The sequence below is a fragment of the Balearica regulorum genome, chromosome 2 (genome assembly GCF_011004875.1).
Source record: "Balearica regulorum gibbericeps isolate bBalReg1 chromosome 2, bBalReg1.pri, whole genome shotgun sequence".
Taxonomy (NCBI): Eukaryota; Metazoa; Chordata; class Aves; order Gruiformes; family Gruidae; genus Balearica; species Balearica regulorum.
Window position 1 is genome coordinate 152,342,641 of NC_046185.1, and position 14,365 is coordinate 152,357,005.

The window sequence follows — 14,365 nt, forward strand, 5'->3', positions numbered from 1 at the left end:
AGGTCTCCCTACCCATGGTTGTATGTTCTACAGATGAGTTCAATACCCAACTGAACGCTGAATCAGGTCCAATGGGCTGCTCTTGCAGCATTTGCTCCCATCAGTAACTTCTGCTCTGCATTGGCAGATTTGACCATGGTTGCATAAGTCCTAATGACTTCGTCGATATTTGCAGGGAGCTCATCAGTGCAAATCTTACTACTGGAGCAGAGATGAAGTGGAGCAACTTGTGAAAAAAGGACATTAGTCCCTGGTGAAATTCACCCCTCTAAGAGCAAGCCACGAGGCACACGCATGACCTATGCAGGGTGTGCGGCTTGGGCTTCCCACAGCAGTGAGGTGAATTACAACCTGTGAGCAGTGGTGGCACGTTTGTCCTCTTAAATCCCTGCTGTTTGGCTAAAAGTTAGGCATGTAGTGGGAGTGTCTTCCAGCAGGGAGAGAGAATTGGGCAGGCAGTGGGTGAATCGCTCCATCCTAAACCATGAATGGTCCCACCATGGTGTGTGTGTTTGTTGGAGATGCCTACCAACAAATGGAACCATGATTAAAACATTGTGTTTGTTGCAAGATGCTAAATAAAACCAGCCATTTAAAAAACCCGATCTGTTTTAGTATAATAAAATACATCAGGTATGGGATATTTTATGAAAATGTTTAATTCAACTGTTTCTTTGGAATGTAGTAGTCATAGTTTGGAAATTTAAGTTACAGTTCAGTTCTATGTGATTTTTTTTTTATGCTACTCAGTGTCTGAGAATACAAATGTCATTTAAAGTTAAGGCTTCGCTGTTCATTTTGAAACAACAATTTACAAGTGTCTTATTGTCATAGAAAATAAAAATTTCTGTAAAAAAAATTTGCACAAAGTTTTATGATGGTACAAAACATGAAGCAATAATATACCAGTAAAATGAAATCATTTTACTACAGAAGATTTTTATAGTTTTTCAATAAAGAAAAAAATATGTTATTTTACACTTTAAAAATTATGAAACAATCTAAAACAATATAAACTGAACATTTTGTAACACTGCCTTTACAAATTAATAACTTTATAAACATATAATTCTTTTAAATATATTTATCAGTGCAAGATACTTTTCAATGTAAAGTTGCAGTATCATTTTTCCTTTATTGAAGGGCAACTTTCATTCTATTACCTTCAGAGAAATCAAATCTTCAGTGCTAGATCCTCATTATCATAATAAGGTCTGAAGACCACAAAGGAGATGTATTTCTTTTTATGTTCACTATTCTCACTAAGTTAAAAGAAGAAAAATACCACCAACCACCAGCTTTACTGTTCAAATAGATCAAGACCAAGAGCTGGTCCAGGATCTATTGAAATCCATGGGAATATTTCAAAAGGTTTTGGGCTCGGGCTTCCCAATGGGATTTTCTCTTCAAGGCAATATATGTATGTAACTCAAGTCAGGGTAGTGGACTAGAAGTTTTTTCAGCTAAGGAGAACAGACCCTAACACCTGCATCACACAGTGGTGGTGTGCTGAAAATAATTTTGAAAAATCCATTTTTTCTTTGGGTTAATTAACTAGCTGCTGCGATACCATTATGGCCAAATTACACTGTTGGATACAAATGAAATTTCTGCCTCTGCCAAAGTGAGTTTGTCACTTGGGACATTTCATGGACTAAATTTTAGGCTTAACTTTCAGGCCTTAGGTGCTGTGTCTTACCTTCTGGAGGACCCAGGGTCTAGAGCCTGGGGAGGTTACTCTTCCAATTTAGGCATCTCAATGGGTATTTGAATATTCACTATAGTCTCTGTTGTTAGGACTCCTTTGAAGTAGCAACTGTCCACTCTTTTTTCTATTGGATCTTCCTTTAAAATATTTTCAATTCCCAAACTCATATTTTTTACCTCCAGTCTCCCTCCCTTTTCTTCAATTTCTAGGTTACTGGTGGATTTTCTACATGTTTTTCTGGTTTATCTTTTGTATTGATGAAATGATATGCTGCGAAACACTTAATTGCCAAATAGGCGTGGATTCTGTTGCTCTAGTAATTTAAGGCTGAAGTAGCCCTTCTTTAGTCCTAATCCTGGACAGAATACTTCATTGCTCTACTACAAAAGCAATTGTGGAAAAGACTAACTCAGAAAGTCACAATCACTTCCCCGACTCTACTTGAGGAATTCAGTGAGGAAAAAGATTAATTCAGCACTTTGCAGCATGTTCCTTTCCCCACGTTTGCGCTGGTTTTAGCTGCTGGTTGGTAGATACCGAGGGGAAGGTTAAAGCTGCCTTCTTCACTGCCTCCCCCGTTATGGCTGTGCTGTGTGCGGGTCAGCGCAGAAAACATAGGGGTTCCCCTCGCTCTTGCAGGAGGGGACCGACCCCTCCAGCCCCTCGCCTCCTCCTATGGACCCCTGCGGGAAACATACTCTTGTTTCATTTTACCCTGTTGGACCAGCTGCATAGGCTGTTGAATATTATTTATCCAATAATATTTGTCCTAAAATATTAAAAAATTGCCATGTAATTGTCAAACACATTTTTCTGACAGCTTACACTACTCAGCTCACTGAATCTGTCACTATCTGCACTTCTGGTCAAACAGAAACCTCCTGGTATGAAATGCCAATTGGGTATAACAGGATGGTAAGAACATACCCTACATACACTGTGGGATTTTATTCTGCCCTCAGTACCCATGCATAAGCCCAATTAGCATTGATTAGCATGAAAATACACGTTTACTGAGAGAACAGAACTCTGGGTTCAGGTAGGGGCAGGAGGAGGAAACTTCTCATTTTAAAGGCAATCTTTTCAGTAAGAGAATCATTTTCCCTAGTGTAATTAACAGGCAAGCTGTTCAGGATAAAAGACATGTTTCATGACTTCAGGAAAAAAGATACTGTCACTTTATGCTGTTAAGAAGAAACCCAAAGTTCGACTTTGGAGGGTAAAGTTAAGAATTTTCCCTTATTTTTTAACACAAAGTCTAATAAAATCCTTTGCCATTACCAACAAGTTAAAGCTGCAGTTTTCTTTCCTTGGCAATGGCAAATGCTTATGCAATCTAGTCAGAGAGAGAAAGAGAGAGAGAAAGAGAAGAGAAGAGAAAGGGAAAGAGATTTTACATTTGAAAATACATTCTATATGAAAGAACAATAAAAGGGGATATTGCAGCTTTATACAAAAGGGTCAAGAGACATGAAGCTGAAATACAGAAAGCAGAACAATCGAGCCAGGTTGTCAAATCTGTTTAGCTCTTGCCTTGCTGAGGCTACTTTCTTACACTAAAATATACTTTTCTTTTAGCCAGTGAGCCATCAGAATATGATTAAAGACAAGGGCATAACTGCAGAGAAGCAGAGCTGTAGTTAATGTTAACACAATGAGAAGCAGTACAAACAAAAAGGCACTTGAGAGGACATACACTAGCCAGTGCCAAGGACTTTTTTTGTTTAGTTTTTAGGCAGTACACTCGGTTACCAGTTGTGTCTGATGATGGCACATACTCTTTTATGGAGTTCACAAGCACAAAATTTAGTACAACACTGAAAAACATCAATAAAATTTGACTGTATTGCTTCGTAAACAGAGCTGACACACTATATCGGTACTGATGCAGCAGTACTTTCAAAAACATCCTAACCCTTCTTTGCCTATGCACAACACGAGCAATTATACACAAATACAAGTGCGGGAGTCCACTAATTGCTGTTACTCCAATATTTTCTGGGCACTGAGCTACAGACAGCATGTCCATCCAAGGGACCCCACTGAATACATTTTGTGACAGCATCTTGGATTTTGCACAGTAAAAACAAAATTATCCATTAACGGAAAACAAAAGAGAGGGAGAGAAAGAAAGACAAAATGAACTATAAGTCAATCATACTTGGTCTCAACACCAGCATTTGATTATTTCAAATAAAACCAACAGAAAAAGCAGACTGTACATGATTCAGATTGTTAACACAGATTGTTGTCCATGTTTGTCGGTTACACACTCATTGAAGCTCCTGAGAAAAGCTTGGCTCAGTGTCATCAATGCACTTTTCAGCCTGTACAGTAAAAGATCAAAACAGTTCCCCAGCACGATCGAGCTATGTCCTTCCATCCCGATTCTCTGAAACTTCTCCAGTCGCTTTATACCTTCATGCTTCTGAGTATGAATTCTGTGTGTTTAGTTTATCTTTTTTCAGTTTTACACCATCGACCAGTTCAAAATTGTAGTTCTCCAGTGCAGACAAGTTCCTCTCTGACATCCCATTGTGCCAACAGGCACAGTACAGGACAACTCCACAGATGGCTCCTAAAAGCACCCCGAGGGCACTCATGGCTATGATGGTAATAAGGATTGGATCTAGGGTCTTCAGGACGTTGCCTGGTTTCCTGGAGATGTTATCATCGTAGTCCTCGCCTGTATGGTATGGAGGCGTAAACCCTGAAATGGAGTAAAGAATTGCAAAATTTTCAGAACTGATTCTAGTTAGAACTTCGATGAGTTGGAAATTTGGAGAAAAGACATCAAGTTTTTGACATAAATTGCTACATAATTTGAAAACCTAGCTTCTTGGAGGTAGTCATAAATAGCTGAAAACTATAACGTGGCCCAAATAATTGTTGATTTTTTAAAAACAGTTCTCCAATCCTTGACTCTGCTGCATGTTAGTAGGGGTCTGACTCTGCCTTGGACCAAGTGGGAGTCTTGAGAATGAATAACCAGACCTTTTGATTATATTTTGTCAGCTTACGGTATTTAGTTCAAAAATGTTAATTACATCTTATTTGCTCAGTGTGAATGTTTATAGCCTTAGACATCAGTTGGGAATCTGCAGCCATTTTGCATCCATCTCCACTTCATTGACTTCAGGATTGGACCTTGAAATGGAAATAGTGACAGAACTGACACAGAAAAGCACTCTACCCCCTTGTATAAAATATTCACTGGGTATAACAATGTTTTCCCTCAACCCTTTTGGTTTATGAAAGAGATCCAATAAGCTTGCAAACCCTACTAATTATTGCAGGAAAAGCCAGAAGTCTTTTTGGACAAACTCTGCTTTCACTGAAATCAATGATAGCAATCCCATTGACTGTAACAGAAAAAAATTAAGCTCATTGCCTGCAAAATGCAAGTATATTTTATTATTGGGACAATATGACAATTATGATCCATTTAATGATCCATTTACAGCTATCATCATTGAAAATGATAATGCTTTGGTAGACTGGTCATAAAATGACATTTTCAGCCAGGTCTGTGAAACAATTAGCCTGAAGAGTTTTGAGCCTAATTACCTAGACACTGTGCGAGTCATAAATCGTAAGATATAATGATAGTTGTTTCTTCAGCTGTGGACAAGCCTTCTAGATAACAAAATATTAGAGGAGCTATAGTGTGCATGCATATATATGCATGCAATGTAACAAATTATGGATATAAAATTTGGAAGGTTTGAGATAGGTATAAATAATACAAAGTCCATAAGATAGAGAAGACATAGAAAAATAAGACTATTACATTCTTCAAATAAATGTAAGCCTTCTTAGCATCTGATCTAGATAAATCAAAAAACCTTAATACAATATGCAGTTAGAGATCTAATCTATAAATAAATAAATAAAATACACAAATTCACATGAAAATACACTTTAAAATGCATTCCCTTTTAACAATAACACAATTTTTACCTGTTTGATTACTTTCTGGGTCTTCTTCATCTATTTCATTCTCCACATCAGTTGATTCTAATGAAGCAAAGAGAATTGACATTGATTATTAGGGTTACAAACACTGATTGACTATCATGCTGGCAATAATGGTATAGCAGATTTTCCTGTGTCAGAGCATCATTATGTCAGCTTGACAGAACTGTTCATTATGATGGGCTCTGAAAATTAATGGAGGGAAAAAAAAAAAAAGATTTAAAAACTCCTCCCCACCCAGTCTTGGCACAGTTTTAGTTATCAGCAGGGTTTTTCCATGCCTGGGAAAGGGAAATCAGTGTGATGAATTAGCATCTCATTCATTGTATTTACAATTTTGGAGCTCAATTCCATAACACTTCATCAGCATAGGCATGGTTAATCATAAGAATACTTTCACTGACTGCAGCGAGACCACTTGTGTTTGGGCTTCAGACTGAGCTTTTGGCTTTAGCTCACACAGGCCAAAATCTTTGCTCAGCATTCAGTTTGAACAACCAAAGCATGTGGAGGTAAGAAAGAAGTTACATTCCTCTCTCATTTTGGAGGCAGGTAAATACCGTCACTGCGGTCCCAGCAGCCTTCTTGGCACTGAGGACACTGCAGGAGGACCAAGAGGTGTGTCCTGCCTCTTTCCTCATAACTGTCACTCTGGTGGCATGTGATGAACCCCAGAAAATGGACTGTCATAGAAAGAGATTGTACAGTTTTCTCATCCTGCAGTGAAACTACCATGTAGCTGAAGTCTGTCATGTTACCCTCAAAAGGGTATTAGCTACAAAAGGTGAGGAACACCCTCCGTTATTGCTCTCAGTTGTATGACCAACTCACATGGCATAAGCTTATCTTCCTAATGCTGAGGGCTCTCAGTTCTATTCCCTCTCCTACATAAATGTCATTGCTTCATCTCCATCATGAAGGACAGGGTTCAGTTGTTTGCATTTATCTGAGGTTGCTGCTGCCAAATTATGTGCAGTATGCAATGTACATATGATCTGCAGTGACTGGAATAACTCAAGACTGGCCAGAAATAGGAGGACTTAAATAGCCTCAAATAGGACCTCAGGAACAGCCTGGCTCAGACGTGGAAAAGGCCACGTTCTAAGATTACTTTGTGTCCGACGTGCCTGGGAGCTGGTGACTACAGCAAACGAGTCACAGCAAACTCAGAATTACAGAACAGCAGAGGACAGAGCAGGGGCCATTTCACCCTATCTGTGTATCCTGTAAAGGTTTGATATGGTCCATTAAAATAGAATTCAAGTAGGCTTGGTAGTAAGTGATCTAAAAAGGGTGAAGAAATAAAACTGGATTTTGAGCATTAGTTAATACAGAGAAAAGCATTAGGAAAAGCAGAGAAATGTAGAGAGGGCGGCAATATAAAATACAGGGAGAGATGTGAGACTATGAACATGCTGTGACCTATGTCAGTAGGATGCCAGTTCTGATCCAAAAGACTGCAGTTGCTGCAGTACTGAGATGACACCAGTAGCAGTTACTACGAATAAAGCTATGGGACAGATCAGGATGTTTTCCATGCAAAACTTCCTACATAGCCAATAATTATCTATCCCTTTCTCACAGATAAAAACAGCTATCAAAACAAAATAAATAATGTTCTGGATGAGATTTCTATATGTTCTTGCTATTCATACTTACTTCGGCAATCCTCTTGTGCTACGTGATTGTCAATTTTAATATCATCCACAGCAATTCCTCCAGTTCCTTTTCCAATTTCTCCCTCAATAACAACCTGGCAAAACAAGATAATGTTCACATTGTTTTCATGTTAACACACAATTGCAGCATTCAGGATATCTTACTTAGTTGTTAACACATACCTTCACTTGTCATTATGCCACATTTACATGTACTTTGATTGTGGCCTGCCAATCTGCACTGCATGCCTTTATGAACTTACATATGCAAATGTGAATTTATATAATGTCATAACTTCATTAAAGACTTTTACATCAGCGGCAAAACTGTGGCAAGGATGCAGTTTTGTGACAAATGAGAAATTATTTCTAAAGTATTTATTTGGCCTTCGATAAGAAATTGCTTGTATCACTGTCATCTGAGATACCATGAAATATGTGACTATTATTACTGTCACAGCAACAGCACCTCATCTGTAGGTATAATACAGTCTACACAAATACTTCAGTGACATCTTCTGCTACAGTATATAAAACATGACCAGCAAGGTCTTACTGGCCTCGGCTCTGCTCAGCAAGGAGCAGCCAAACTCACCTGATAGTGCTTCACAGACTTGTGAAGAAGAACGCGTCCTTCCTTCCAGAAGTTTGCCTGGTGCCCACTCAGCGTCCACAGCACCTGGTCATATTCATCCGGCTTTTGGTACCGCAGTTTGATCTTCAGGGTGCCTACGTGTGCGCCGGACATGTGGTACCAGAAAGTCATGCAGTGGGCAGAGTTCTGCGAGTAAATCACGGGGCTCAGCAGTCGGGCAACTTTGCCTTTCTGGCTTTCGTCAGCTTGCGAGTAAATGAAATTGCCATCTCCTACTGTGACAGAAGGACTGTGTTAGGAATAGCCACCAGTTTTCATTTTCTTTCTTTACCCAAGAAGCCCCGACCACCCTTGATCATTTTGATTTCTTTCCGTGCTGATGGGTCAAGCCTCACAACCAAGAGAGTCAGAGGGTGTTGGTTTGGGGGCTCTAGGACAGCTGATGTGCTCTAAGGAGAGGGCCACAAAGCTGATCAGAGGGCTGGAGCACCTCTCCTATGAGGACAGGCTGAGAGAGTTGGAGTTGTTCAGCCTGGAGAAGAGAAGGCTCCAGGGACACCTTATTGTGGCCTTTCAGTACTTAAAGGGGCTCATAAGAAAGATGGGGACAAACTTTTTAGCAGGGCCTGTTGTGATAAGATGATGGGTAATGCTTTTAAACTAAAAGAGGGTGGATTTAGACTAGATATAAGGAAGAATTTTTCTATAATGAGGGTGGTGAGACACTGGAACAGGTTGCCCAGAGAGGTGGTAGATGTCCCATCCCCGGAAACACTCAAGGTCAGGGTGGATGGGGCTCTGAGCAACTTGATCTAGTTGAAGATGTCCCTGCTCATTGCAGGGGGGGTTGGACTACATGACCTTTAAATGTCCCTTCCAACCCAAACTATTCAATGATTCTGTGATTTCTTCTGGCAGTCTCCTTTGATGTTCACTGGGATGCTTTGTGCCAAGAGTGAACTGTAAGAACATGTTCACTACGTGGCACACACAGGGCATTTGCTTTTGCTCAGGGAAGGAGGCAAAGCATGTTTGGTGTGACAGCATATGTTCCATCAGTCAGCGTGCACCTCCTGAAGAGAGCCAGCCCTAGTTCAGCAGGCTAGACAGAAATCCCTGAGGCCTACTCTACACTAATTGTGCAAAGATCTATTTTTAATCTCTGTTTAAAGTAATCTGTGCTTGCGAAGGCAAGATTAGAATGGGAAGAACACTGGAGGATAAAATAGCTTTGAGCAGCTATGGTCAGAGATCAGGAACTGAAATCTAAACAGTGCTCCTAAATAGAGTCTGAGCATTGTCACAAACAGTGCCAGAGTTATTCCCTTGATTTTTTGTAATAATATATTGGGCTCTGTATATTTGTGAGCCGTTTCCCAAAAGAGTTAAGATTATGGCTGGTATTTTCTGAAGAGCACAATGGATTTATACACATTGAAATCTGAACACCTAATACCCTTAACTTGGAAAATTACTTGCTTAATCACACTGGGAGAGAAGCACGTGGGAGTGATTAGTTTGGTAACAGAAAATTGCTAAGTAAGATACTGACTACAGAGAAGTGCTTCTGATTTACACCAGACAGGCATCAATTCCAGTCAGCTTTTGAACAGCTTCTTTGCAGAGAATTATGGCAGAAAAATATGAAGTTCATTCTGATGTGTGCAAGAATAGATTGCATGTGTAATGCACTCACACAGAAGGATGGAGACAGCGTTTACTGGCATTGATATAAAGTTGTAGGAAGGAGAAAAGTAATAATAATAAATGCTGTTCCTCAAATGCTGAAATAAGTATACATATCTCTGTTTATACCAATGCGTAAACAAAATAAAAGAGGCAAAAGAAGATATTTTGGAAGGGCGGTGCTTTACCAACATTGCTCTTTGCTTATACACAATATTCTTGAATTTCATTTCAAATAATGTATAATGGAGACTTGCTGGATTGTAAAGGTATAGTTCTGCACCAGTGAAGAGGGAAGATAAGCATTGCTACTCTGGGAAGCATAAGAAGGACAGGGTAGTAAAAGGTGAACCAGGATCAAAGAGAGGTGGGTTAAACCCAGTGGCTGGAAGGAGTGGGCCTAATAAATGAGAAAGAGAAATATGTCTTCTAACATGAGACAAGGATGTTTTCTTTTGTTTGGATTTTTCAGAGGGCAGTCAGAGGTATCCTGGCCAATATGCATGTAGAAGTATCTGGTCTTTGAAAGAATTTTATAGGGGAAGATAATATTAAATTGCCAAAAAAAATGAGGCTTTTTTTTTTTTCCTTTTTTCTGTCTTACTGTAGTAACATCTTGTCCAGCTTCTTCAGCAGCAGTGCTTGTGCCTGTATGTTCTTTCCAACTTTGCAGAGGGCTTTTCCTTTGTGCAGAGGGCAGCACAACATGTGCAAATCTCATCAAAGAATGGTGATAGGGAAATCCAAAGGGAGGAAAAAAGGAAAATAATCACGGCATTAGGATGGCTGTCTCAGTTGGAAGACCTAACTCTGGTCAGATTTAATCATAACACGTATAATTTGAAGTGACATACAGCGTGTCCTGCTGTCTTAAAGCAATTGCTGTTGAAGATCACTTCTGTGGAGTTTCTTCAGCTTTATACGTGTGCAGCTGAGAGCAAGATACGCCTGGGAGCTGCTCATTGTGGTTCTCCCAATATGTAAGGTGGCCTTGCTGTGTAGCGGTGACACTGAGGAGCTTGTCTGGGACATCAGTGCCGTTCAGACTGCTCATGGTCTGCATTCACACCCACCCCACTCATTCTGTACCTGCTGGGAGGCGAATGGCAAACCTGGCAGGTGAAGGTGCCCTTAGAGTTGAAGGAAAATTTTGGAAAATATTGAAAGTTAGTGCAGTAAGGAGAAAAAGAGGCTGCCTCTAAGACTTACTGAAGCTACAGCTAATGGAACAAATAACTAGTAGGGCCCAGTGGAAACAACAAAATCTCATTTGAAGAATATAATTTCTTCTTCTCTTGATTGAAGACAGGTTCAGTCTCTCTATAATCCTTGGTTGCAAAGTGCAGATAGTTCTCATTTCCAGAATATTATTGCAGTGCTGGGTCAGGAACTCTGTCTTCATTGTCTTAATTAGAGCCTTACTTATGCATGCCTTTTAGATTTTGTCAGTCTCTGGCTAACATAGCTTTTAACCTCCTTTCAATGTCAGATCCTACTGAGCCATTTCACTTTACTCTACATCAATTTTTCCACCATTACAGCCTTCACTTCAGCTAACTGCATTTAGTTAATTTGATGCCATTTATTTGTACAATGCCATTTATAGTCAAAGTATTATAAGTTTTTTTTTTTTTCCCTGAAACTACTGTACTTGTCTTAAGATTCAATTGAAAGTGTCTCAGAATTTAAAAAGTCCAATTTTGTCTAATTTCCTTGTCATTCTCATTAGGCAAAGGGGTTGCAGAAGTGGGAAGGGGGATTCATCTCAACACATTTGATTAATCTGCACGTATGCAAGAGAGAACACTAAAGTGAGAGGCTGTGCAGGTCACGCAGTGCCCTCCCTTCTCCACTAGCCAGCAGCATATTTATTGCCTAATTATGCAGAGCCATGAGTTAGATACTACAAAACCAACCAATCAATTTCCCAGGGTGATATTTCTGGAAAAACTGTGTGAGCAAAGGGATGGCTATACTCTCCAACTCCTGCTGGAGAGGAGAAGGGCATGGAAATACATCCATCTGGGAAGTTTCACTTAGAATAGCTTTCTGTGGTGGGCAAACTCCCTGTAACTACAAACAGGAATAATGTGAGGTTTGTTCATGTCTCTATCACTTGGTAAGTGATATTAGGAGAATATTTGGTCATTCAGATTTTTTTTTCTACCTCAGATGATGGTTATCCAAAGGCAAGTCAGGGGAAGGGAAAATCTTCAATTCCTGACAATAAATTATCTTTATTCCCCAACAGAAAGGACAATTATGGTCAGTTGTGACTGCATATAGCAGATTAGGTCGCCTAGAGAATCATCTTTGTGACTCCTCGTATTTTAGGTATAATTCAACTCTCCTACGGTTTTGGAAGGCATGCTGGAATTAAACAGAACAACCTATTCCCATGTAAAATGGCTAAATCATGAACTCATGATTACCTGTGTGGTCTTGAATCGGCCCAGTTTTGCTGGTCAGGATTGCCCACTTTAAATCCACCTGGTTGTCATGCTCCCAGTGGCACAAAGTCTTTTGGGATCCCCAGCCAAAGGCACAGTTGAAGTTGTATAGTGGCAGCTCTGCAGGGAAAGAGGGAAAAGGAGGGATGAAATGTGATTAGTAATTGCGTAATTCAGATTTTGTACTTCAAAACCAAATGCATGCATCTGACCACTAACAGAACCATTCCTACCTGAAACTCTGAGAAGCTATAGCAAGAGCAAGCCTGCTGGGAAACAGATGAAGAATGACTATTTCTAGTAAATGGTGTAGTTGTTTCTTGTCTCTTTATGACCCATATTTTGGAATCTTTTGTAGTTAGATTAATTCTTCTGATTTGCCCACATTAGCTGATAATTGTGCTGTAATATATATGACTCAAAAAGAAAGCTCTGGCTTATTATCAGACAGATTTTCTGGTTGCTAATATCTATTTGTACCATAATGGTGCAACATTTTGCAACAACTCACAATAAGATTTGGACAAAAATAAGAAAGGGCAGAAACATTAATGGAATGTCCTTGGCAGGAAAGGATTTCTGGTGAAATGTATAGTACATGGCTTCAGTAAGGAACTTATTTCGGCATCTTCCAGATGGTTAAGTAGGCCCACAAGATGGCAGCATTGAAATGGACAAATTGAGATGGAAAAGGGAGAAATGTGGCTGATTGCCAAATGAACTCAAAATAAGCTTCAAAACAAGCTCCACGTAAAACAAGGGAAGTCTGGTATTATGGTCAGGATGAGATCATATCTTGTTTTCAGCTTCTCTTCAATTCTGCCCAAAGGTTTAATACATAGTAGCTTATTTTCTTCAATAGGATTTGGAATTTGAATGGAAAGATTATACAAAGATAGTATATAAATCCCTTGCATTTCTTATTTTCAGAAGCAGTTTGAAATCTTTTGGGCTTTTGGTTCCTATCCCATCGGTATGAACTTTTACCTCACCTTGAGCAATGACAACTCCCAGTAGAGCAATACCCTTCCCACAGCAATGTGACCAAATCCTGAAGTCTTTTCTCAGGCATGATTCACGCCTTATTAAAGGAATAACTTAGGTTTACTTTAATGAGATGCTTTGTGCAAGTATGAACTAAGAACAAAGGACTGTGCTCCCATCAATATAATCTCTGGGGGAAGAACTGTGTTTCTTGCTCATGATTAAAAAAAAAAAGCCAGGAAAGATAATGCAACCCCTAGAATGTGTTTTGTTTATTGTGGGAAAATACAGAGAAATATGGGAAGTGTGTTGGGACCTGTGGCTGGCCAGACCTTTGAGGTGGAGCTCTTACAGTCTGAAGAGGCAAAGACATCCTCCACATAGCGAGCTTCCCAGGGAAGATTGGAAAGGGTTTTGAACTCACAACCCAGATTTTAATGGCAAGTAAACTAGAATAATCATTGTGTCGACACAAAGAAAACCTCAGGTGAGTAGGTTGAGACAGAAGAGATAGAAAAAGGGTTCATCTATCATTCTCTCCTTGCCTGCTGTGTTCTTGTTTGGTGGGTCCTTGCTCCCAGACACAGTTTTAACTCAACTCACTGGATTCCTGCATTGCAGCCACTGTACCCTCTCCCCTCTGGCCCCTAGAAAATTTCTTTCTGTCAGCAGAGAGGTCTGAGCATGCAGCAGCTCCTGCCCCTCTTCTCCACCTGTCAGAACCTCGGCCATACTGTGGCATCTCTCCGCGCTGAGCCCTCATTCTTCGCTCCTTCCTTTCATCTGCCCCATCCCGCCTGCTTCCCCACTCCCTCCTGCTGGCCTCTGGAAGAGTCTACTCCACATTGTCACGAATACAGCATCCTAGCTGGGAACAAATGAATTAAACAGATAATGTCTGGCACAGGAATTCAATGTGGCGAAAACATGTTTCCTGGAGGACCCTAGCCCTTTCTAGGAATAATCTCTCTTTGGGCTCAAAGCGTTGAAGAAGCCTGTGTGCACATGAGTGCAGAAAGGCAATCCATTATGCTTCTTTCTCCAGTATATGGTCTTTTTTTTTTTTTTTTTTCTAGACAATGAGGCCATGATCAAAGACATCTTGCCCAAAAGAGGACATCTGAAAATCAAGGGGAGTTTTTAAAGAAACAGAGCGACATTGAAATGAATTAAAGGGTTTTAAGTTTGTGAAAAATAGCCTTTCATTGTCAAGGAAGCCTAGGGAGAGCTATATTGCATGGCTTTGACATCAGAGCCATGAAACAGAACTTTAGTAAAGGTCTTAGAAAACGTAAAACAAAATTAATCT

General features: G+C 39.9%; 1 protein-coding gene across 4 annotated transcripts in view; it reads right to left on the reverse strand.

Moving 5' to 3' along the window:
- Positions 1 to 641: 641 nt before the first annotated feature.
- Positions 642 to 14,365, reverse strand: part of NRP1 (neuropilin 1) — a 114,512-nt gene continuing 100,788 nt past the window's right edge. For 2 of the 4 annotated variants that reach the window (XM_075746525.1, XM_075746528.1), the window contains exons 14-18: positions 12,055 to 12,192; positions 7,937 to 8,208; positions 7,343 to 7,436; positions 5,669 to 5,725; positions 642 to 4,418 (exon numbers count right to left, since the gene is read on the reverse strand). In XM_075746525.1, coding sequence (XP_075602640.1) covers positions 4,129 to 4,418; positions 5,669 to 5,725; positions 7,343 to 7,436; positions 7,937 to 8,208; positions 12,055 to 12,192 — 851 coding nt within the window. In that variant the 3' untranslated portion in view covers positions 642 to 4,128. Of the gene's footprint in view, positions 4,419 to 5,668; positions 5,726 to 7,342; positions 7,437 to 7,936; positions 8,212 to 12,054; positions 12,193 to 14,365 lie in introns of all 4 variants that reach the window. The other 2 variants (XM_075746526.1, XM_075746524.1) reach the window with 1 other exon arrangement.